The 21,754-nt window shown below is 46.3% G+C and overlaps 1 protein-coding gene and 1 long non-coding RNA gene across 7 annotated transcripts in view; one reads left to right on the top strand and one right to left on the bottom strand.

Annotated features, from left to right (window-relative positions):
- TTI1 (TELO2 interacting protein 1) overlaps window positions 1-21,754 on the bottom strand; it is a 43,730-nt gene that overhangs the window by 8,506 nt on the left and 13,470 nt on the right. For 4 of the 6 annotated variants that reach the window (XM_019750210.2, XM_074317873.1, XM_019750211.2 and 1 more), the window contains 6 exons: window positions 17,855-20,197; window positions 12,552-12,761; window positions 9,478-9,626; window positions 6,284-6,424; window positions 4,062-4,266; window positions 3,679-3,766 (listed from right to left, as the gene is read on the bottom strand). In XM_019750210.2, coding sequence (XP_019605769.2) covers window positions 3,679-3,766; window positions 4,062-4,266; window positions 6,284-6,424; window positions 9,478-9,626; window positions 12,552-12,761; window positions 17,855-20,156 — 3,095 coding nt within the window. In that variant the 5' untranslated portion in view covers window positions 20,157-20,197. Of the gene's footprint in view, window positions 1-3,678; window positions 3,767-4,061; window positions 4,267-6,283; window positions 6,425-9,477; window positions 9,627-12,551; window positions 12,762-17,854; window positions 20,198-20,834; window positions 21,326-21,754 lie in introns of those variants that run through there. The other 2 variants (XM_074317875.1, XM_074317876.1) reach the window with 2 other exon arrangements.
- LOC141568257 (uncharacterized) lies at window positions 1,635-9,481 on the top strand. Its single transcript, XR_012491350.1, has 3 exons — window positions 1,635-2,138; window positions 2,311-3,915; window positions 7,066-9,481. It is a non-coding gene; the product is annotated as an uncharacterized LOC141568257 (long non-coding RNA).

Genomic DNA, 21,754 nt, shown 5'->3' with positions numbered 1-21,754 from the left:
AAGGTGCACTGGCCACCATTGCCTGCTGGCACCCTACAGCCTCACCTGGGCTTGGGGGTTGGCAGGTGGAGGTGGGACTGGGGGAGGAGACCAAGTGACTGACCTAAATGCATTGTTCCTCCATCCTGAGTCTTGTTGGGCATGGACTTCACCTTTTTAAAAATAGGCACTGCCTACTTTGTTCCTTTTAGCCCCAGGGTAGAAAACTCACTGGATGATTTAAGACCTCCCTGAAAAGACAGGGAGCCTCAGCGGCTGCTCAGACAGGCTCAGGGAGTGTGGTTTCAGTGGGGTTGAGCTGAACCAGGCTGAGAGCACGTACTGGCCTGAAGGGAAAACGCAGAAAGTTGGGGTATACGTTCTCGTCTCAAACTCCTTTCATGTTTGGGAAGGAAAAGCTCCGTGGCCAGAAAGGCACAGAACTGTGGAGGCCCACTGCAAGCTGGGAGATATGTCAGAGGCTTCCCAGGCCACCTGGGAATTTAAATCAGTTCAGTCGGCCTGTGCCGAGGCCTGTGCGGTGGCTGAGGTGGGGGCGTGGCTGACAGGGCCTGTTATTCTGTAACCCAGTTCTGTAACCCTCAGGGACACTGCCTTCCTTGTAGCTTGTGGTATGCTGAGCCCTCCTCCCAAGCCCAAATATGATTTTCCTATTTGTTATCCATTGAAGGTATTTAACTAGATGGACTTTGGGGGAGCTGGTATTTTTCTTGCATAGCCAGTTAACAGTGACACCTGGTGGTAACATGCAGCAAGGTTACACTCGGCCCCTACCCCCACCCCTCCCCCAGTTGTAAGATTTATGCCCCTCCTTACAAGGCACATTCGCCAGATAAAAGCATTAAACTCTACGTTCTGAGCATTTACAGCCTTGGTTATATCAACCACCCCCTGATCAATTTCCATTTCTAGAGTTTACAGCCTGGATGTAAAAGCCTGCCACAAAGGCTGTATTTAATATGACAAATTTAAAAAGCAAACACGGGCTTGGTCATTCTTTGGAGCCAGGAAAAGCAAAGAGGAGGCAGGAAAAACCCAAGTGTAATGTACACAAAGAGGAATTTTTATGGAGAGGCTGAGTTTGCCTCCTTTCCAACTCGAGGGAGGCTGCCCCTCAGGGGTCGCAACCCCCACCCGCAGGACCCACGGACAGGGCTGTTCACCCACGTCCTTTCAGAGCAGCCACTGGCCCTCACTGGTTTCCTCACCAGCCCTGTCGGACAGAGGGGGCCACTCTCAAAGCAAGCTGGCCACCTGCCCAGTGTCGCAAACTCACTACCTCTGAGGGAGCAGGGGCGTCTCTGGACAGCTCTGGCTTTACTGCTTCTTCTGAGTACTGAGCTGATGCTAGAATTTTTGTAACTCTCTGGGTGCAGGGCTTCCCCCACCCCCCCGGGGGCAACGAACTTAACAGCCTTCTCTTCTCCCATGAGGGCTGGGGGTATCACTGACTACTGCGAAGGGGATACAGGAGTGGAAGCAGGGGACCGGCAGGGAGGCTTCTGCAGTCTTTCCGGTAAGAGATGAGGGTGACCTGGCCTGACCTGGCAGCTGGGAGGTGAAGAGAAACAGACAGTTTGAAGAGGCATTTTGTAAGTTAGGGAGACAGGCTTCATTTCTGGAATGGATGTGGGGTGTGAAGGAAAGAGAAGAATTAAGGACAAACAAGTGGATGGATGGTGCAGCCATTTGCTGAGCTGGGGATTCCCGTCTCATCCCAGGGACCTTTCCATCAGTCCCTGTCGGGAGGACTGTTCCCAGGCTCAGCGGCACCCGTCTCCCTCTTCACTCGGTAATGAGGCTCACGGAGACCAGCTTCCCCACCTCCCAGGCTTCTCCTCCCATGTAGAGAGCTTACTCATTTTTGAGTCAGGAAGCCACATCAGCTCCGGATCAAGGACAACACTGACTTTTCTGCCCTGACTTCAAAATAAGTTTGCAGATGATGTGTTTGTGAAGCAGTCAACCTTGCACTTCCTCCCCTCCCAGCCCTGCAAGGGCGAGGTCATTGGACTCAACCCCAAAAGGAATGTGATGAAGCAAACAAAGGCGCTGCAGTCAAGTGGTCCCTGCGTTTCCCTCCTCCCAGGCATGGCATCCTGGATACCAGCTCAAGATTCAGCAAGGCTCACTTCCGGGTATGACTGCCGTGAGTGGCAAAAAAAAAAAAAGACATGAAAAGATAATGAATTGCGAATATTAGCTTGTTTGATGGGTCTAAACTTGAAGGATGAGTATGGGGTGGGTGTAGAAAAAGAATGGGACAGGGATTGTGAAAATCGGATCTATGTAACTCTTGGTTGTTTACAGGCACACAGAAGAATGTACTTCAAGATGAATTCGTGATGTTCTTGAGTTGTACTTTGCATTACAGCGCACTTAGCTTCAGGGACACTGCCCAGGGGAGGACCATTTTCACCCTAAGTTGGTTCTCTAAGGAATGAGAACGTCTGGGAATAAGGAGCCGGTTGGGATGTACCCCTAGTACTGGAGAAACCATGACCGATTCTGGCCCTAAGGGAGGTGATGGAGAAGAAAGAAAGGGGACTGGGGAAATCAAGAGCAAAAAATTGCAAAGGACAACAAATCAATTCAAAAAGATATTTCCATCGCTCCCAGGGAGTATAAGGTTTATAAAGGAGCAAGTTGACTTTCCTCATTTCTCAGTGAGAGCAGCTGGTCAGCCCCTTAAGGAAAGACATGACTCCTACCTCTGAGGAAGATCGGGGACATGTTTCCAGAGGCTAAGAAGCGGGGAGGGGCTGTTTCTTTGCTCTGGGACATGGAGCTGCAGGGCCGACCAGTACCCAGTGCCAGGCCAGCTTTTGCTCCAGCAGCAGACATCCAGGGGATGGCAGTTCCGGGGAACAGGCTGCTCCCAGATGGAAGGAGAGCTGGCGAAAGCGGGCCAGAGTACCTTTTGGGTCTCAAGTTTGCGGAATGCTGCTGTGCTCAGAGTTTTACTTTGGAGAACAATCCTTTAGGACTCAAAGAACCAGATATAGCTTCTTCCATGAAAGGGGGTACAGCTATTCTTGAAAAAGCAAAAACTCTTGAAAATAAGAATCACATCATTTCAGAGTCAGAATAGGCCCTTTATGCCATTAGTCCTGTGGTTCTTAACATTTCTTGGTTCACAGACTTATTATAATTGGACGAATGGTAAGGACTGTCTAGAAAAAGGCACATTATGTGCCTGCTTGCACACACCCAATTTTGCATATAATTAGTGAGCGTTCGTGGCATCTGACACCATTAAGATGCTCGCTGGCGTCAAGGTATGCAAGATCGGTAACCCAATGCTTTCACTTTGTGGCTGAGGGAGTTGAGGCCCAGAGAGGTGCCAGGGTCACCTGGTCAGCAGGCGCGCAGAGCCTGGAAGCAGCTCGCCCTCCAACCAGGAGAGTGCTTTGTTCCCTGCAGCGCGCCATCTTTCTGCTTTTTGCCCCTTTGGAATTGTTGCTGACGTGACAGCAGAGGTAAAGGTTACTTGCAAAGACAAATGCGTCTAGGAAAAATACCATCTCTAGAGTTGGCACAGTTAAAAGAAGTCATCTTAACCTGGCAAGAACAGAGAGAAGAGGAAAAAACAGAGCTGCCTCGACTCGGCCTGCCATTAGCAAATCATCTATAATTTAGGATAAACGTAAAGAGTTGCAGATGACCAAGCAGACGTACCTCCTGGCAGCCTCTTGTAATTTCACGGGCTGTTTGGCGCTGAGGTAAATCAAGCAGGCATCAGCCACTTTATTCAGGTCACCCTCACCTGCAGAGAGGAAAAACAAAACAAGCGCTGGCCCTCAGACTTCATTTGGGACAAGCAGTAACCAACTGCCGTCTGCTGAAACTGGAACAGCTATAGGCAAGATGTCATGGGCTCTTTCCTCCACCCCACAAGTCCAAACACACATCAAGGTAAGGGGATACGTGAGGCCAAAGTAAGACTGAAGGATGAGCACGGAAAGGGGGCTGAGGGCAGCCTGGCTAAGCGGACAGTGCAATGGGGGGGGGGGGGGACGGAATGCAGGCGGTGTGTCCAGGTGAGACGGGCTGGTACCTACCCAGGTCCAGTTCCTCGCAGAGGGGGCCCAGGCCCTGCAAGACAGCCAGCTGCAACTTGAAGGCCAGCGTGTGGGAGTAAACTGGTCCGGCCCTGGCACTGACAGTAGCCTGGGTGACTAAGGAGCCAGCCAGCTTGGGCAGGACATCTTTGCAGAACCGGCTTCGGAGGAAATCACCACACTTGCCTCCCAGGGTACGCAAAACCTGCAGAAACAGCCCCCAACCTGGTGACTGAACATCGCCAAGGCAGCAAGAGAGCTAAAGAACATTTGGTAATTCAATTCCATCTAGGTCTTTGCTTGAAAAAAAAAAAAAAGGTAGAATTACTGCTGTTAATTCCTTGCCCATGGTTTGTGATTCTGACAGTTATGAATTTGGAGGTCTCAGCTCCCCAGGCATGGCTGCTTTTCTCCATAAATACAGATTACATGGAGAATAATTCAAAGAAATCTTGGGTTAGATGAATATGATTAATCCCTTGATTTTCCTCCCTTTTTTGTCTAAAAAAAAAAAAAGGACCTTAAAGCAGCTCACATAGATCATCTCTGAATCTTCCTAACATCCCCTGAGAAAAGACTTGCGTTTTTCACTCTAGCTAGCTGAACAAACACCAACACAGCAGCCTCGCTGCTGCCACGTGCAGGCACCAGGAGGGCAATGGCTGACCGAGGTGCCTTGGCCGAGTAGGGGCAGTGTTCCCAGGGGTCGGAGCCCAGCTGGAGTTGCTTCTATTCCACTGCCCAATCTCTTATGTATATCACCCTCGTTCCATCTTTCACCACAGGCAGTTTCTTTGCATGTCTCGTTTTAAACTTTCTCTAGCAGAACATATTGAAATGTTTTGCCCTGCTGCACAAGACTGAGTATACAGGATAACAGGAATTTCTTTAAAAATTGGTAAGCAAGGCAGAACTAGCACAGAGAGTGTTTGCCAACTTTGCAGAAAATAAGGCGCTTATTTTCAGGTCCCCCAGCTGGACTGCACGAGGCCTTACAGGTCTCAGTGTCATCAGCGTGTCTGGGAGTGGAAAAGCAGCCTCAGTAACAGCACACACATCTTTGTATTGTTTCATTTTTCCACGCTTGCTATCATTTCAGGTAACCTATTAATTTTCATAAAGGAAAGCAGCATATCTGAATAAGACTTAATAAGGACCCTCTCCCCCAACCTCCTCCTTCTCTCTCTCTCTCTCTCTCTCTCTCTCTCTCTCTCTCTCTCTCTCTCCACACACACACACACACACACACACACACACACGTCATTTTGTGTGTTTTGCTTTTGAATAAAATATTAGCGATTTTATATGTTTTAAATGTAAGCCTGTATTTTGATCTGGTTTATGCTGAAGAATCTTACAGAAAACCAAAATACCTTTGCCAAGTATCTTAGTTGCATTCCTGGTTCCATTTTATATCCCTGCACATCTTTTTTCTTTGCCTCATCTTGCTCACCTACTTCTAATTTACATGAGCTTGCCATGGTAGATGTATCTCTGTCGGTTGCTGTAAGTGCTTTTTAGAACATGGAAGAATATAAATAAATAAACTAAAATACGTGAGCTACTTACTATTAGCCACACTAAGTCAGGGAGAATACCACCTTACATATATGCAGGGCTTTTAATTTTTCAGAGCATTTCACCAAACAGTCACTTTATTCTTGACAACAACCCTGTGAGGAAGAGGGGACAGGTGTCCCTAAGCCTGACATGATAATGGGTGGTCATGGGCTTTGCCCAAAGTCACCTGGCTGGCACAGGAAGCCCATTGCTAGAACCAGGTCCCTTCACCTTGGCTCTTGTGCGGTGCAAAACACACGGCGTGAACTTACTGATTTGGGGTCTTTCTAGCTGTGTGAGCTTGAGAAAATTCCTTAGTTTCTCTGAGCTTGTTTCCTCCTCTGTCAAACATGGGGATAATAACATCTACCTTGCAAGGCTGTTACAAGGAGATGAGCTCATGCGAGGGAAAGTGCCAAGCACGCTGCCTGGCACATAGTGGGTCCTTAATAGACATTTTCACCTACTAGTTTGCTCTTCTTCAAATTCAGAAGGAAACGGACTTCTATTTTCTTCTTTGTGCTTTCCTTATTTTTCTATACTTTCTTCAAGGTATATAATATTGCAATGAGATAAAAAGAGAACCAAACCCAAAAGACACTGGTGAGCTCTGTGCCTACTACCCTCCATCCCCATGGCAGCAGTAACCCACCAGTGCCCACCTTGAAGGCTCTGAGCACTGCCAGGGGGTCATCATTGGTGAGGCGATGCACGAGCGAGGGCCAGGTACGGTGGGCCAGGGGAAGGAGCTGGTTCTTGTGGGACTGCAGAACCACCACACACAGATCCAGCACCTCCAAGACCTGGAAGATAAGGGGACATGACTGCAGCCATAGTAAAGGCTTGAAACCAGACAGCTGGGATCAAGTCACCATTTGGAAAGAATAACATTTAGAAACGCATTAATTGAATAAATATTTACTGAGTCCTAACAACATGCCAAGCACTGGCTAGGCACTTGGGGGCATGCAGGGGGCGGAACACAGGGACAAAATACATATGTTTCCTCGCCTTCGGAGGCTTATGGTCAACTGGAGAAAGACGTTAATTAGATAACAGCCAAATTAAGGGATGACTATCAACTGTGACAGCGCTAGGAAGGAAAGTAAAGGGTAAAATGCAAAGAAGCTAGAGGGAGGGATCTAAACCACACAGACCGTCGGGCGGGCTTCTCTGAGGAAGTGACAGGAGAAGACATAAAGTCATGACGAGAGGGAGAGAGTGCTCCCAGGACTGAAAAGAGTAATGAGGAAGACACCGAGGTGGGAGAGCCTACAGGGCTGAGGCAGCTAAGGGGGCGCAGTGTGGAGCAAGACAGGAGGGGAAGACGGGGCTGGACCCAGGTGTCATGTTCAGAATCTTTTATTTTGTACTAAGTGCAGCGGGGAGCCATCACAATGTTTTAAGCAGGAAAGTGACACAATACAATTCCTGTTTTAAAAAGGTCATTCTGGCTGCCGAGTGGAGAAGGGACTTGGAGCAGAAGAGAGAAGTGAGGAGGCCCTTTAGGAAGCCATGGCACATGTCCGCGTGAGAGGCAAGAGATGCGGCCCCATGACGGTGGCAGAGGCAGAGAAGAGAAAGGGTTTATCTGTTTTGGACATGAAATGGCTTACCTTGCGGAAAGACTCGATACTGGGGAGATGAAGAGCTGCCACAAAGGGCTGCCTGGGTTCAGGCTTAGCGACAGCCGAATAGATGCAGGCGCTGCCTAATGAGACAGGAACAAAGGAGGAGGAGCAACTCGAGAGGCAGGGGGGGTTCAAGCTCCGTTACGACTCCAGGGAGAAGTCAAGCAGGCAGCTGAGATCCAGGTCAACCTCAGAAGAAAGGTTTGGAGTAGCCTAGATGGAAATGGGAGTTTTCACCTTCCCTGAGAAGATGTTTACTAATCTCTTGTATCTCAAAGCTCACTGAAAACAGGTGGGCTGCTCCAGGGGCATAAGCAGTGGTCACCACAATGACCAGTGCAGGTTTCCCTCCTGCACAGATGGGCCAGCCTTCGCAGAGCAGGCGAGGGTGCATGTGTGAGTCAGAAAGACAGAGTGAAGGCCAACATGAAGCAGCAAGCATCCTTACTGGATGGGCACTATGAGCTGGTCGCACTGAGACTGGAACAGAAGCAAAGAACAGAAGAAGCCCTGCCTTCGAGGGGTGAACAGTTCGGCAGGGGAATAAGAGACACCTCAGTATACAGCAGAGCGGAGAGGAGTACAGTGCAAATGGCTTTGGTATCACTGGCTGGCTTTGAATTGGAGTTGTCACTCATTGGGCAAGTTACGTCTTACTTCATTGATTCAAAGACATATTTCCCCCCTCTGCCTGGAATGTTCTCCTCTTTGCCTTTGTCCCTTTGTATTGCTGGCTCCTCCTCAACCTTCTAAGTCTCAGCTTAAATATTCCCACGTCAGAGGTCTTCCTGATGACCTGGTCTAAATCAGAACGTAAGCTCTGTCTCATTCCACAGGGTTTGGGAGAGTAGGTTCCCAGTACATGGTTACGACATGGCTCAATTACTAGTTTCTATCATGGAACCTGCCTATTCACCTCAGAGCGTTTCCTCAATGTGTAAGTGTGTGTTTGTGTGTCGCCTCTTTCTCCACAAGAGACAGGAAGTTCCATGAACACATGGATCACACCTGCTTCATTTCCTTCTATATACCCTCTGCCTGACCTGTATCAATCCTCGATAAACATTTCGTGAATAAATGAATGAGTGTATGCCATACCTGACGCTATTTCATATTTATATTTATAATCAACCCAGTGCAGTAGGTAGGTAAGATCACTCCCATTTTACAGATGAAGAAGCTGAGGCTCAAAAAGGTGAATTAACTGACTCAACGTTATATGGTTAGGAAGAGGCAGAGCCAGGATTTGAACGCAGGTATGCAGGTCTGACTCAAATGCTGACGCTCTCAGTAACTACGGTAATTTGTAAACAACTGCTACAAAGCCTCAATGAAAGGGAAGACACTTCACGAATGCATTGACCAGACACCCACAATAAACCCATGCAGGTAGCAGGCACTCAAAAAGTGCCTCCTGAATAGAACACAGATGAATGCTAAAGAAGTGTCTCCGGGAAGACTAAACAAATTCTGCAAAAACACAGATGCTGAGGTTTGAGAGAATCTGTGGGTCAGGATTTCCCAAACCACCACCCCTGAGCAAGGCAATGTGCTCTCCTCACTAATGGTATTTCGTGGACTCAGCTGTGCTTCTCACTCTGGCTTGTGGGTGGGGAGGAATGGGCCCGGCTGTGTTGTTTTTCTTTGGATGTTAAGCTCCAAAGTGATTTTGACAGGCCTGTTTCGACGCTCACCCCTCCACACCCCTCTGGTCTGTTACTGGAGTCACTCCTGTACAGTTTAAGTCCTTGCCGAGGGGGATGCTGCTTGGGAAACTGCCACCAAACGAAGATGTGAGATTAAGAAAAGTGTTGGCGTGTTTCCCAGGATGAAAATAGAAACAGAAACAGAGATAAGGGCTAGCGTCAGGCTTGGAAGAGTGACCACTTTAAAAGTCCTAGAACCTACATCCCGCATTAAGTCAGCTCAAAAATGACCTCCTTGCCAAAACATATGCCTTTCTTCCCTGGGAAACTCAACGAATCTCCAATACTTGGTGGGTTTTTAATTCCACACAGGGGACTCCGCTCCTTTTGGCATGGCAGCTGATGCACAAAGCTGTAAGCCTGTCACCCCACAGATAAATGCCTCCTGGTAGCTTCTCCAGGCCACCACATGGACCAAAAGATAAGGGCAGCTACTTGCTCCTCTGTACAGTCCCCGCCAACCAGACCGAGCCATGGTCCCGCTGCTCTGTGGGTGCAGGGAAAGGGCCACACACTGACCTTCAGGCGGATTTTCAGATTTTTGTCTGACAACAAGTGGATGCAGCGCTCCATCACGTCTGCGGCTATTTGAATCTGCACTGGCCGTGGCGGCTCCACATCGGGGACGGTGTCATTCTCGTCCACTGTGGGAGGGTCTGACTGCTCCTCTGGAAAGAGAGTATAACGGGGACAATATTTTATGAGAGATGTCCCACTTCGACTTGATCTCCCCACCTCAGATCCGGAACAAGACTTAGGAGGGAAAACGTCTAGGGAGGATCCTAAGGAAACCACGTAAACTTTGGGTCAAGATATGAGTCAAGATATTCAAAGCATTAACTGTAACAGCTAAAAACTGGGGGAAAACCCGCCAGGTCCACTAAGGAGGAATGGTTTATAAACCTTGGTACAGCTATGAGGGCTCCTAAAATTGGTGTTTACCAAGGGCTTTAACGACAAGGGAAAATGCTTATGAAATAATAGTGTTAAGAAGAGAAAAGCAGGATACAAAACTGTACACACCGTGGGAGCACTAGTGTATACACTTTTATATAAAGATGAAAGTACAACAGAGTATTAACAGAGACGAGGTCATGAGATAACAGATGATTACTTTTTCCCATACCTTTGGTCTTTTCTAAATTTCCAGTAATAAATAGTTCAAATAAAAACCTAAGACAGCAAGGTTCTAATATGGAGCCCTGAGGCTGAGCAGTCCCCTGGCTGGCCTTTGGCCCTTTATTCTCTTTCCTGTTGGTTCATCCTTTGACTAAAGGGGGTACGTGTCTGTCTTCTCCACCAGCCTTTCAGATCTTCTGATGGCCAAGATCAAGGCTTACTTATCTTTGTATGGGAGCTAACATGAGGGCAGCCTGGTACAATACAGACGGATGGGGTCTGACCAGAGGAGGTGGGTGCAGGTCTTGCCTCCACAACCTATTAGCAACTCCTCTCATCCCACATTTCCTCGTCTGAAAAAAAGGGATCAAGCTTGTATACCTTATCTGCTTGTCGAGAGAGTCGATGAATGTCACCAGCTATTCTCATTCTTTCACTGCCTACAGAGTGCTGTGTTGCATGAGAAAGGTATAAGTTTGTCAATTAAAACAACAAAAAGACCCAAGAGTTTCACGAAACCCAAGCCAAAATCCCTATCCTGAAAATGTTTCCTCTGTCTACTCCGAGGCCCCAGCCTCCCCGCCTCGCTCCCATTACCAGCTGTGCTTGTTTCCATGAAGCTAAATGCTGCTCCTTAACTTTTTCCCATTTCAGTCTCCTCTGCTGGAAAAACAGAATCTTATAGTTAGAGACCACACCTGTCTCTAACAGATGCTAAAAGGATAAATGAAAATGCATTTGCACAATGCTTGGATTTCTTGGAGAAAGAGACCTCAGATATACAAGGTACTTTCCTTTCACTGTGGTTAAAACAAAACAAAACAAAAAAACGATGTCAAACCAACATCAAGCCAAACATTCTTTATAATGCCAAGCATGTGGCATGTTCATGATGGATGATAATTATAAGCATGATAAGGCTGTGCTTTTCTTCCCAGAGGAGGGTCTGTTGTTTGGAATTCACCTACTGCGGACGTTATTTGAGGGATGTGGATTTTTCTGTTACTGGAAGAAAGGTTTGATTCATTCAGTCGGCTCCTAGTGGACATCAACTACAACCAGAAGCTCCTAATCATGAAAAGAACGGATTCACTGACAAAGCTACAATCTCAAACAAGAACGGCAAATCCGGATTACGAGGGATACAGATGCCTCCCCTTCTTCAGGGCTTCCAGGTTTGGGCTAGGGCGACAGTTCAAGAAAAGAAGGATTGGGTTGGCTCAAGAAACAAACCTGAGAAGAAAAAGCTGATCAGAAAACTCTGTCCTTGGGGAGAGCAATGACTTAACTGTGCATAAATTATGATTTGGGCCCTGCTTCCCTGCTATTTAGAAAGCATTTGCTGTCTGTAGTTAGTTGCATGGAGCTACTATTTCCTGTTACCCTGGAAGTGTTGGCTTCAGTTCATCAGTGTCTGAGCACAAACTGCCAAAAAAAAAAAGAAAAAAGAAAAAAAAGAAAAAGAAGAAATCTGTTCGATTCCAACCTAACAAACTAATTTGGGACTCAGTTCGATTTAGGAGAGTTCTGAGACCACCAAGCTCATTATAACTTGGCATTATATATTTGCAGAGGAGATTCTAATAATTTATTAATCCTTTTGTGACCTGAAGCTCCAGATTGAGCTTGTGAATAAAACAACAGGCCAGAGCTTCAGCTAGCCTGCACTCCCTTCTCCTTTATCATATAAATTGATAAGAAAACACACTGAAATCTCCTCCCACCAATAAATAAATAGACAAAGCATTTAAATAGACAACAGGCATTAAGAGAGAAAAAAACTGTTAGGAAAGAAGCACACAGAAAGATGTTCAGCCTTTCCACTAATCAGAGAAACACAAAGTAGAATACCAAGAACCATTTAAATTTAGCAAGACGTAAAACTGGTAATAGCCAAATAGGCAAGGTTGTGGCGAAACCAGTATGAGTCCTATACTGCTGAAGGGACGCCCTCCTGGAAGGCAATTTGGCAAGCATAAAATAATGTTCATACCCTTGACCCACAAATCCCACTTCTGGGATTTATAAAGAAATAAGCAAAAAGGAAGAAAAGGTCACGTGCACAGAATCATCCACTGCAGCACTGTTTATTAGAGTGAAAAGCTAGAAGCAACCTAAACTTCCCCCAGGGGAATGGATACTTAGTAGCAGCTATTAAAACATTAATTATGAAAATGCTATAGCAACATGGAGAGATCCTTATTATATAACTAAAATGCAAACAGGGCATAATGCATTTAAATGCAGGCTGCAACCACATTAAGAATGGGTGTGCAACAAAAAAAAGAATGGGAGAGGATTACACAAAAAGTGAGAATGCCTACGTTAGCATGGTAGGGTTATGAGCGACTTTTCTTATTTCCAACCTTTCTATAATGATGGCTCATCAATATATTGTTTTTACAATAATCTGCTTCAAAAGCAAACAAACAGACAAACAAACGAAAAACCGGCTAAGCCAAAACAATAGTTACCTTCCTCATTATCGAAACCTGAGACATTCCCATCTGCCACATCCTTCTCTTTGAGGTAGTTCAGCAAAAACTGTTCAATGTCTTCTGCTGTGGTGGATTTCTCAAGGCCTTTCTCAAGAGCTGCAGGTCTTGGGCTCAAATGACTTCCCTTCTCCCCGACACTTTGTGCTTGGGGTTGCCCAAGATCACCTGTGTCTGGGAACCACTGGGCTGCAAATAAAGTGGTGCAATGATCACCTTGGGCAATGACAATGGGTACTAATACGTTATAAGTAGAATAAGCTCTTTGCGCGGCCTGCATGGCTCCCGCATGAGCCAGTCGTCCCTACCCATCTCTCCAACCTCATCTTCTAACCACTCCCAGGCACCTGTTAACTGACCATCTTCCAGTCCTCCAACGCACCAGATGTTTTCCTGCCTTAGAACTTTTGCATATGCTGTTTTCAGTATCTGGAATGCTCCCCTCACCACCCCTGCCCCGCCCATGTCACATATGGCAAATTCCAACACAAATATAACTTGCCCAGTATAGCCATCCCGACTCCCCAATCTAACTTAGGTCCCTTACATGCTGTCTTCTATGGCAGCATGTTCTCTCCTTTCATATCAACCCATCACAATGTGTAACGATATTTTGTGTGTGTGTGTGCTGTTTAGTGTCTGAATCTCCCATTAGACTCTATGCCCCATGGATCCAATATGCCCAGCACAGAGTGGGTATTCAAAATATATGCTGAAAGAATGAATACGCTGGACTGGAGCGCACACACAGGTGACAAAATTCTCAGTACAGGATATGCGACTCATTAGCAGAAGACAGGCTCTCTGGAGCCTTGAGAATGGACATTGTCTCACACATGTATTGATGTAAAATGCTTCAGAAGACTGGCATTTTTTCCAAAGCTTTTCCTTCTTCAGTGATGCATCAATACCCCTGATGTGTCACCACAGAAGAAGCCTTAAACCTCACTGAACCAGTGGTTTTCAAACTGGACCTTGAGGAGCCCTAGCTCTGCAGAACTGTCTTGCAGTCACAACAGAGAGGCTGAGACAGCAGGCTAAAGGGGATGGGTTCAGGGTTCCTACCACTTATTTAACCAGACCAGTTCTCATTTCAACTATTTTTGTATGTTGGGGTCCCACTAAGACTTCATTTCAAAAAAGCTCTTAGCACTTAAAAAATGAAAGAACAGTAAGAAAACCCCTCAGCCTGAATTTTCGCCCTCTTTGCAGACAGAAGGGAAAAAGTGCCTGATAAGCTTTAGCACCTGCTAATCTTTCCATCTAGAAGCATCTGCACAGAGCCGGAGCAACAGTTGGAAGATGCTGGGTCAGGCAACTGGGAGCAGCAGAGATAATGCTGGAGACGCGAGCCTTTGATCCAGGACCTGGAGGTTCCTACGTGTAGGGGGCAGTGATGACATTTGTTCAGTGCCTCATTCCCAGACGTAAATCAGGCCCGTAGTGCACTCCCAAAGAGTTAAAGTCAACATCCAGCACTTGCACTGCTAAAAGTAGACAGGCTATGAAGATTATTTTCTAGACTTAAGGCTAGTGCCAGGCATTAAAAAGTCTTTGTTCACAAACGGCTTTTAAACACATGAAATGAAGCTCAACCTTGCTCTAGTGCAAATTAAACTATGATAAGGTGCTATTTTTCTTCTATTAGATTAGCAAAGATCCAAAAGCTGGTAATATAAAGTGCGGGTGACGGCGTGGCCAACGAGGCACCCTGCTGATGGGGAGTTTAAATTGGTGTGAACTCTTTGGAGAGCAATTTGATTCTATCAAAAATTTAAATGTAATACCCTCTAAGCTAGCATTTGTCTTAGGAATTGACCCTATTGATAGACTCAGACAGGTTGAAATGACCTACAAAGATATTGACTGCAGCATTTTTTTGTGGTGGCAAAAAGACTGGAAACAACTGAAATGTCCATTAAGAAAGGAGTGCTTCAATAAAAATTGGTGCAGCTACATAGCAGAAGACTACGTACGCAGCCATCCAAACAGCGTGACAGCCCCGTATTACAGATGGGGCATAACCTCCAAGTGCTGACCTTTGAAAACTACCTTATTGTTTTGTTGGGATGGGTGATCAGCCAAGCCGTGGATGGTGGCCAGGAGTAATTTCACGGATGGCTACTGTCCTCACGGTGCTACCGAACGCTTTTTGGTCAATGCACATGAAACACTATGTTTATGGTAACTCACTTTCCTAAAACACGGACTGGGTTCTTTTAAGACCTTTTTTTTCGAAGTTCCCTGAGACCACACTTCCACTCCCACCTTAAAACAGTGACCATCAGTTAGACAGTTCGATGACAAAACAGAAATGGGCAGCTACGGGGACTGGTATGTGACTGATCAACTCCACCTCGGTACCGCTTACCGGTCAGGATACAAGTGGATTCTGGGTTGTCTCAAAACTTTCAGAAAAGCTATCCCCAGTTTTGCTTCTTTTCCTAGGATGCTCTCATGTCAATCTTACCTGCCCTCATTTTCCTCTCTGCAATGGAGACCACTCCTCCTCCTCTTCCACTTCCAATTTTTTTAAAAAAAGTGCTATACAGGCTTTCTCCTTGAAAGGTGACCAAAGTCATCAGCAATCCAAGGCAATTCCATTTTCAAGGCCCAAATTGCGGTATCTCCTGAGAGGATATATTTAATAGGCCTTTTCTTCATATATATATATATTTATTTTTTTTTTAATTTTTTCAATTGCTTTCCTTTTTTTTTAATTGGGGAATACAGGGGGACAGTGTGTTTCTCCAGGGCCCATCAGCTCTAAGCCGTTGTCCTTCAATCTAGTTGTGGGGGGCGCAGCTCAGCTCCAAGTTCAGTCGCTGTTTTCAATGTTAGTTGCAGGGGGCACAGCCCATCATCCCATGTGGGAATTGAACCAGCAACCTTGTTGTTGAGAGCTCGCGCTCTAACCCACTGAGCCATCCGGACGCCCTCTTAATATATTTTTAAAATCTCAAATTTACATGCAGTCTAGTTCCCCAGAGCACTAAAGGCAGAAGTCTAAGTGTATTTGGACCGTGGCAGCCAGTCTAGAATCATACGTAGTTAGCCAGTCTTAGTAGTGGTCCCTGAGGGCAGAGGCCAGGTTCTTCTTGGTCACTGCTGACGTCCCAGTGACTAGTCCAGGCTTCCGTGTCGTTGCAAAATAAAACCTAAACTTCTTCCCTTCGTCTACAGGATTTGTCCTTGCCCACCTTTCTAATTTCACCTTGTATCAATCTCTCCACAACACCCTCTCTCCATTCTCCAAAGACCACAAGCCCTTTCTTCCCTCCAGGCCTTTGCAGCTGCTGTTCCCTTTGTCTGAATGTTCTTAAAAATACACAGAGGATGTGACAGCTCTGTATTGGCCCCTCTCAGCCATCAGGTCTCAGTTCTATGGTCGCTTCCTCAGAGAGGGCCTCCTGGACTACTTACTTTGATGCAAAGAGCATATCTCTACTTACTTAAAGTAGTCTGGCCCCTGTTACTCTCTTGCATCAAGCTATTTTCTTCACAGTGCTCATTAGAACCTGAAATGAGCTTAGTGATTGGTTTACATGTTTATGACCTCTCTTGAAGCAGCAGGAAAGCTCCATGAGTTTCTTCGCCCTGTCACACTGCATGTGAATGTTCATAAATGAATGAATGAAATTGCAAACAGCAGCAGCTACAGGCCAAAGGACTGTGCCTGTTCCAGTCACCTTCTGGGAGAAACTTTCTCACATGGTCTTGGCTTTCTCAGCTGACAAAATGAGGGCAGCAACCTTCCCACGGACTTTAGAGGCTGTTAGCGGTACTGAAATACGTACCGGAGCTATGCTCTTTGGATAAAAGGGACTCAGGTGTACAGCTCATTATTTTTTTAATTCAAAGACTGACTATCCAGCTGAGGGATTCTTTTTCTCACAGTCTAAAACTTTGCCATTTTAATGGGGGCTAACATCTCCAATAGATACCCAACAGGATCAAAGTGAAGGAGAGAAACTCCAACCACCTTACACAGGTAAAGAGTTAAAAGTTTCCAGACCTGCTCAGTCTGTTATGGCAGTCGCTAACTACACGTGATTATTTAAATTCATATTAAAAATTCAGTTCCTCAGCTGCACTGGCCACATGTAGCTAGTGGCTACTATATTAGGCAGAAGAGATACAGAACATGTCCATCAGCACAGAAAGTTCTATTGGGCAGCACTGGACGGGATTATCTGTGGACTGAATAATTCATGCTATTCGTGTTCTCCATGAGCATGGATACTGCTAATTCTTAAGCATCGTCAGGAGCAGTTTGGTATATTGAAAAGAACAAAATCACAAATCCTGACTTTACTCCTTGTTAATTGTGTGACCCTGGCTAAGTAGGATCTCACTGAGCCTTAGCTCTTCTTATCTGTCAAACAAAAATATTTATATTGAGTCTGCAAGGTTTATGTCTGTGGCACAGTAGCAGGAACTCAATAGATGGCAGAGATTATTAAAAGTATAAATGTGTGTGTGTGTGTATATATATACATTACACACACACACACAGAAGGTGCCAAAAAAATGTATATGCATTTTAAGAAAGGAAAAAAGCCTGTATTAAAATTGTAATACAATGAATGACGCTAGCATTCATTTGATTAATGCCATCTTTTGAGCGAATGTCATACTACACGTTGCCACTGTAATTCAATTCAACTTTGAAAAGTAATACATAGATTACATCTCTTAAAATGTGTACATTTTTTTGGCACCCCGGTATGCCTATATACACATTTATACACACACACACACACACACACACACACACACACACACACAGAGGGTGCCAAAAAAATGTATATGCATTTTAAGAAAGAAAAAAACTGTACTAAAATTGTGATACTGAATATATACCGATAACAAAAGATGAATACAAGTCACGTTTGACTTCTGCAATTACAAGAGGTGCTCAAAGTGGTTACCATCAGCGTCCAGACACTTCTGATTACGGCGAACTACTGCTTGAGCATAGATAGTATCTCTTAAAATGTGTGTACTTTTTTTGCACACATGCATGTGCGCGCACACACACACACACACACACACACACACACCTACACACACACCCCACACACACACCCCCACACATACAAAAAGGCAATGGAACCCTATCATGGGACTGGACAAATTCAAATAAAATTCAAATTCAAACAATATTCAAATAATGTCCTTCGTAGCATAAACATAGCACAAACAAAGAAAAAAATCAGGTTAGGCAAACAAGGATACCGGTCCTTCCCCCAACTTAGCATTAAAAAGGACCCTCAATGTACCTAATGCTGCCAGCAGGGCGTGCAGAACACCGACAAAGGAAGCAGCTCTCTTATCATAAAATTGGTCCAGGGTGGCCAACACATCTTGAACCACATCTGCCACCAAAGGAAGCAGACTAGCATCTGAGTTCTGCAGCATGACTTCCAACACTTTTGGGGTGTGGGGGTGCAGAGACAGATGACGCAGATTTAAAGAGATCCCGTTCACCAAATAGTCTGAATTCTGATTGATGAGGTGCTGCAGGGAGTCATAGCCACAGGCAAGGCAAATGTCCATCATGGCGCTGGTAGCTGCCTGGCTAATGAGCAGGGTTTGGTCCCCAGCCTTCTCCAGTACTGGATAGAGGGCTGACGTCAACAGCAAACGAAAGTCTGCTCCTAGTGCATGTGCAAAGTGGCCAATCCCTTCCAACTGGATGCATATTTGCCAGATGTTGCTGTTCATGGAGCAAATAGTGGGACTTGGTTTTGAAAAGGCTGGAAAAGATGTAACTTGACAGGTAGATGAACCAGACGTGATGGCCTGGAGGCCTGACTGCTGCATTGTTAGCTCCTCCCCCATTTCTTCAGCTTCGACGCATGTGACCAAATGCCAGTTTTCTTGGCTCGTGTACTCCTCAAGTATAGATGTCACAATCTTGCTCAGTTCCTCTGGGCTTGTTTTAATATGCTTTTCGTGAAGATTCTCCACCTCCAACCCAGCAGCTCCTACAACCAGTTCATTAAGGACCATGGCAGCTTGCTTCCGGTAAACCACGGATTCGTGGTACAATTCCAGAAAGTGATCCACAAGCAAATAGAGGTTTCCATAAAAACCAAGAAGCTGACAGACCTGGCACAGGAGCAGGAATACCCTCTCGTCAGTGAAGAAGCGGAAATATCTTCTCTGGAATTGACTCCACGGCCGTGAGGCGGAGGTCTTCGGGGAAGTACTCAGATGATCAGAGTTCCAACGCCGCTCTTCAACAATTTTGATGTCAGCCACGTCTAATTCTAGAACTTGGATAAGCGCTTTGGAAAGGCGCTGGAGATGGGCCACAGAGTTGAGGACAAAGCTTACTTTGGGGCCCAGGAGTTTCAGATACCCGAGTAACAAGGAGAGAGTAGAGAACTTGCCCTGATCGTCTTGGGAGTTCATTAGGCGGGGAAGAGAGGTGGCAAGGGAATGCAGGTGTTCTGCCAAGATGTCAGCAAAGGCTCTGTTGCCCACCACTACTTTCTGATCTGCAAAATGTCTCAGCACTTTATGGCACCGGGCTTGGATGTCAGGACTCTCATCGTTTAGTAGGCCCACCAAAGCCTGCAGAAGGGGGCCAGCCGATTCGACCAGTGACTGAGTGCATTTCAAAAGAAGGGCCTCCACAAGTTCTACCAGCTCCAGCCTCACCTTCCAGTGGGGGTGAACTGAAACACCCTCAATGATCTTTTTAAGAAGGATAGTCAACTTGTCGCCAGTATTTTTCACCCAATCGGCTTCCCTGTGAACCATCAGCTTTGCTACTCGGTGCTCCACGGCAGGCTTTTCTTGGACTGTGGAGATGCTTCTGAGCTGTTCATCAGCCATGATGAAGCCCACTGTCCTGTAAAAGATCTTTAGGGAACATACGACAATGGTGTGCCCTTGTTTAAAATCGCCCGTGATAACCCTGGTCAGCGCAGTGGAGATTCCAGGTAAAAAAGCAGCAAACAAGTCCCCCAGCTGCTTTTGCTCAAGCTCATCCAAGGACCTTGGATGGTCGTCACACTCACACTGAAGGAGAAGAACCTGTAAACATTTTAAGGCAGCAATTTTAATTTGCTTTGATTTCTCCTGTTCTGCTAGGCCTAACAGTAAAGACACTGCAAATCCTAAACGAGGCAGCATGGAGGGCTCATAAAAAGTCACAATGATGTCCCCATATGCCGAGTGCATTAATGTGCTGAGTCCCTGGATCACGGCCAATTTCAACTCCTCTGACACAGTGGCAGGTTTCTGGGAGTTGGGCGAATACAGACAAGCAGAGAGTTCCGAAAAGAGTTCCTGGAGAAGTTCCTGTTCCTTCACACATGTTGAGGAGAGGACAAATGTGAGGCATTCCACCACACTCTGGATCAAGCGCTCTCTTTTGGGACCAGGGGTCTTTAGGGCAAATCGCAAAGGGAAGAGGATGTACTGCTGAAGTTGCTGAAGGGCAGAGTCACTCACGGCTTGTAACTGTGCCTGCAGCTGCTCCACGGTCTCCACGGTCTGGGTCTTTGTGAGCTGAACACAGATGGGACGTAAGACGCCAAAGGCCTCCTCAGGAGTATCAAAAACGGCCATAGTGCAAAAGCCTTCCTCTCACCGAGAAGACATCCTGCAAGCTGGAGGAAGCACACTTTTCAGTAAAGAAGGTCAAGCGCAATGCAAATACAGAGTGAACTTGCATTCGCTGAACAGACATGTAGTTGGGGCCTCTGTGCCAGTCACTGCATAAGGTACGAGGGGAGCAATGGAACTGAAAAGAGATGGTCCCTCTTCTTAGGGAGCACCCAGGCTAGCGAGGGAAGCAGATGACAGCGACAACACAGTCTGTGAAGAACTAGGACAGGCCCGTGCTGACAGTCCTACGTGAGTACGGAAGACCACGTGTCATAATCCTGGGAAAACCAGGATGGGTTTTACAGGAAGATGCTTGAGCCAAGACTTCAGGGAGGAATAAATAAGAATTTGTGGACTAGTCTAAGAAGTTTGGATTTTAACCTGTGGTAGTAATGGAAAGCCACTGAAAGGTTTGTCTTTTTTAACTTGAGGCATAACATATATAGAGTAAAATGCATTAGTCTTAATGTATAGCTCAGTGCATTTTTATGTATGTAGAGACCCATGTAACCACTGCCCAAAACAAGATATAGAATATTTCCAGCACCCTGGAAAGCTCCCTGATTCCCTTCTGCAATCAATTCCTATTTCCCAGAAGTAGCCACTGTTTTGACTTCTATCACTACAGGTTAGTTTTACCTGTTCTTGTCAGAGAGAGGTTTTAAGCAGAGGGAGATATGCTCAACTTCAGGCACTGCAAAGATCTCCTGGCAGCCAGCAATAAGGGAGAAGAGGCAGAGCTGGGTGAGACTGGAAGCAAAACAAACTGAAAAAGAGTAGCCAGAGAAATGTGAAAACCAGGAGCACACATTACCACAGAAATCATGGGAGAGGAGAGATTCAAGCAGGATGGAAAGATGGATGGCAGGCAGGCAGGCCTGTAGGCGGACAGTGAAAGGAGATAGGTCTATGGGTAAGCGACAGAGTTGAGCAACTTAATACAAGAGTCTGTTTTCTCCGTGAGGAGACATTCAAAGTCATGGGCTGGCAGTGAACAAGGAAGGTAAACAGAAGGCTTGAAGAGAGAAATACAAATCTCAATCCCTTTGGGGAAGCAAAGCATGCTGGGAAGACATGAAAATGTGGCCCAAGGGTACAGAGGACCGAGCTGAAGCTGGAGACCATAAATGTGTACAACTGTAAAACTGCTGTACAACTGTTGGCATTGGATAGACTATCTAGTCTGGTTCTGTCTCTCTCTCTCTCCTCCCCCCCCCCAACCCCAGCTCTACTTGCTGGGGAGTTCTGAACAGAGGATGACAAGAAAGTGTCTCTGCTGCCTCTCCCTGTCCCCAATCCAATGAACTCTATTGAGCCCCAGTGACTAGGGCTGGCAGGCAAGTGTTGTTTGGTGGGTGTGGGCAAGACATGCTCAGCCCAGAAAGAGAGCTGGTGCTGGATTGTCCCCCTGGGTCAGGAGAGGGCTCCAGGGCAGCAATCAGGCTCCAATCCCCTAGAGAGTCTGGTCCAGAGTTCCATGGACCCCAGCGAGAAAAGGCAATGCTGGTCTCCCTGAGACTTCTTGGAGTAGTATCTCCTGGTCTCTGTGACCCCCCAAG

This window comes from Rhinolophus sinicus, linkage group LG13, assembly GCF_036562045.2.
Source record: "Rhinolophus sinicus isolate RSC01 linkage group LG13, ASM3656204v1, whole genome shotgun sequence".
NCBI lineage: Eukaryota > Metazoa > Chordata > Mammalia > Chiroptera > Rhinolophidae > Rhinolophus > Rhinolophus sinicus.
Note: the sequence above shows the minus strand (reverse complement) of the source record. Positions and strands in the feature narration are given on the sequence as shown.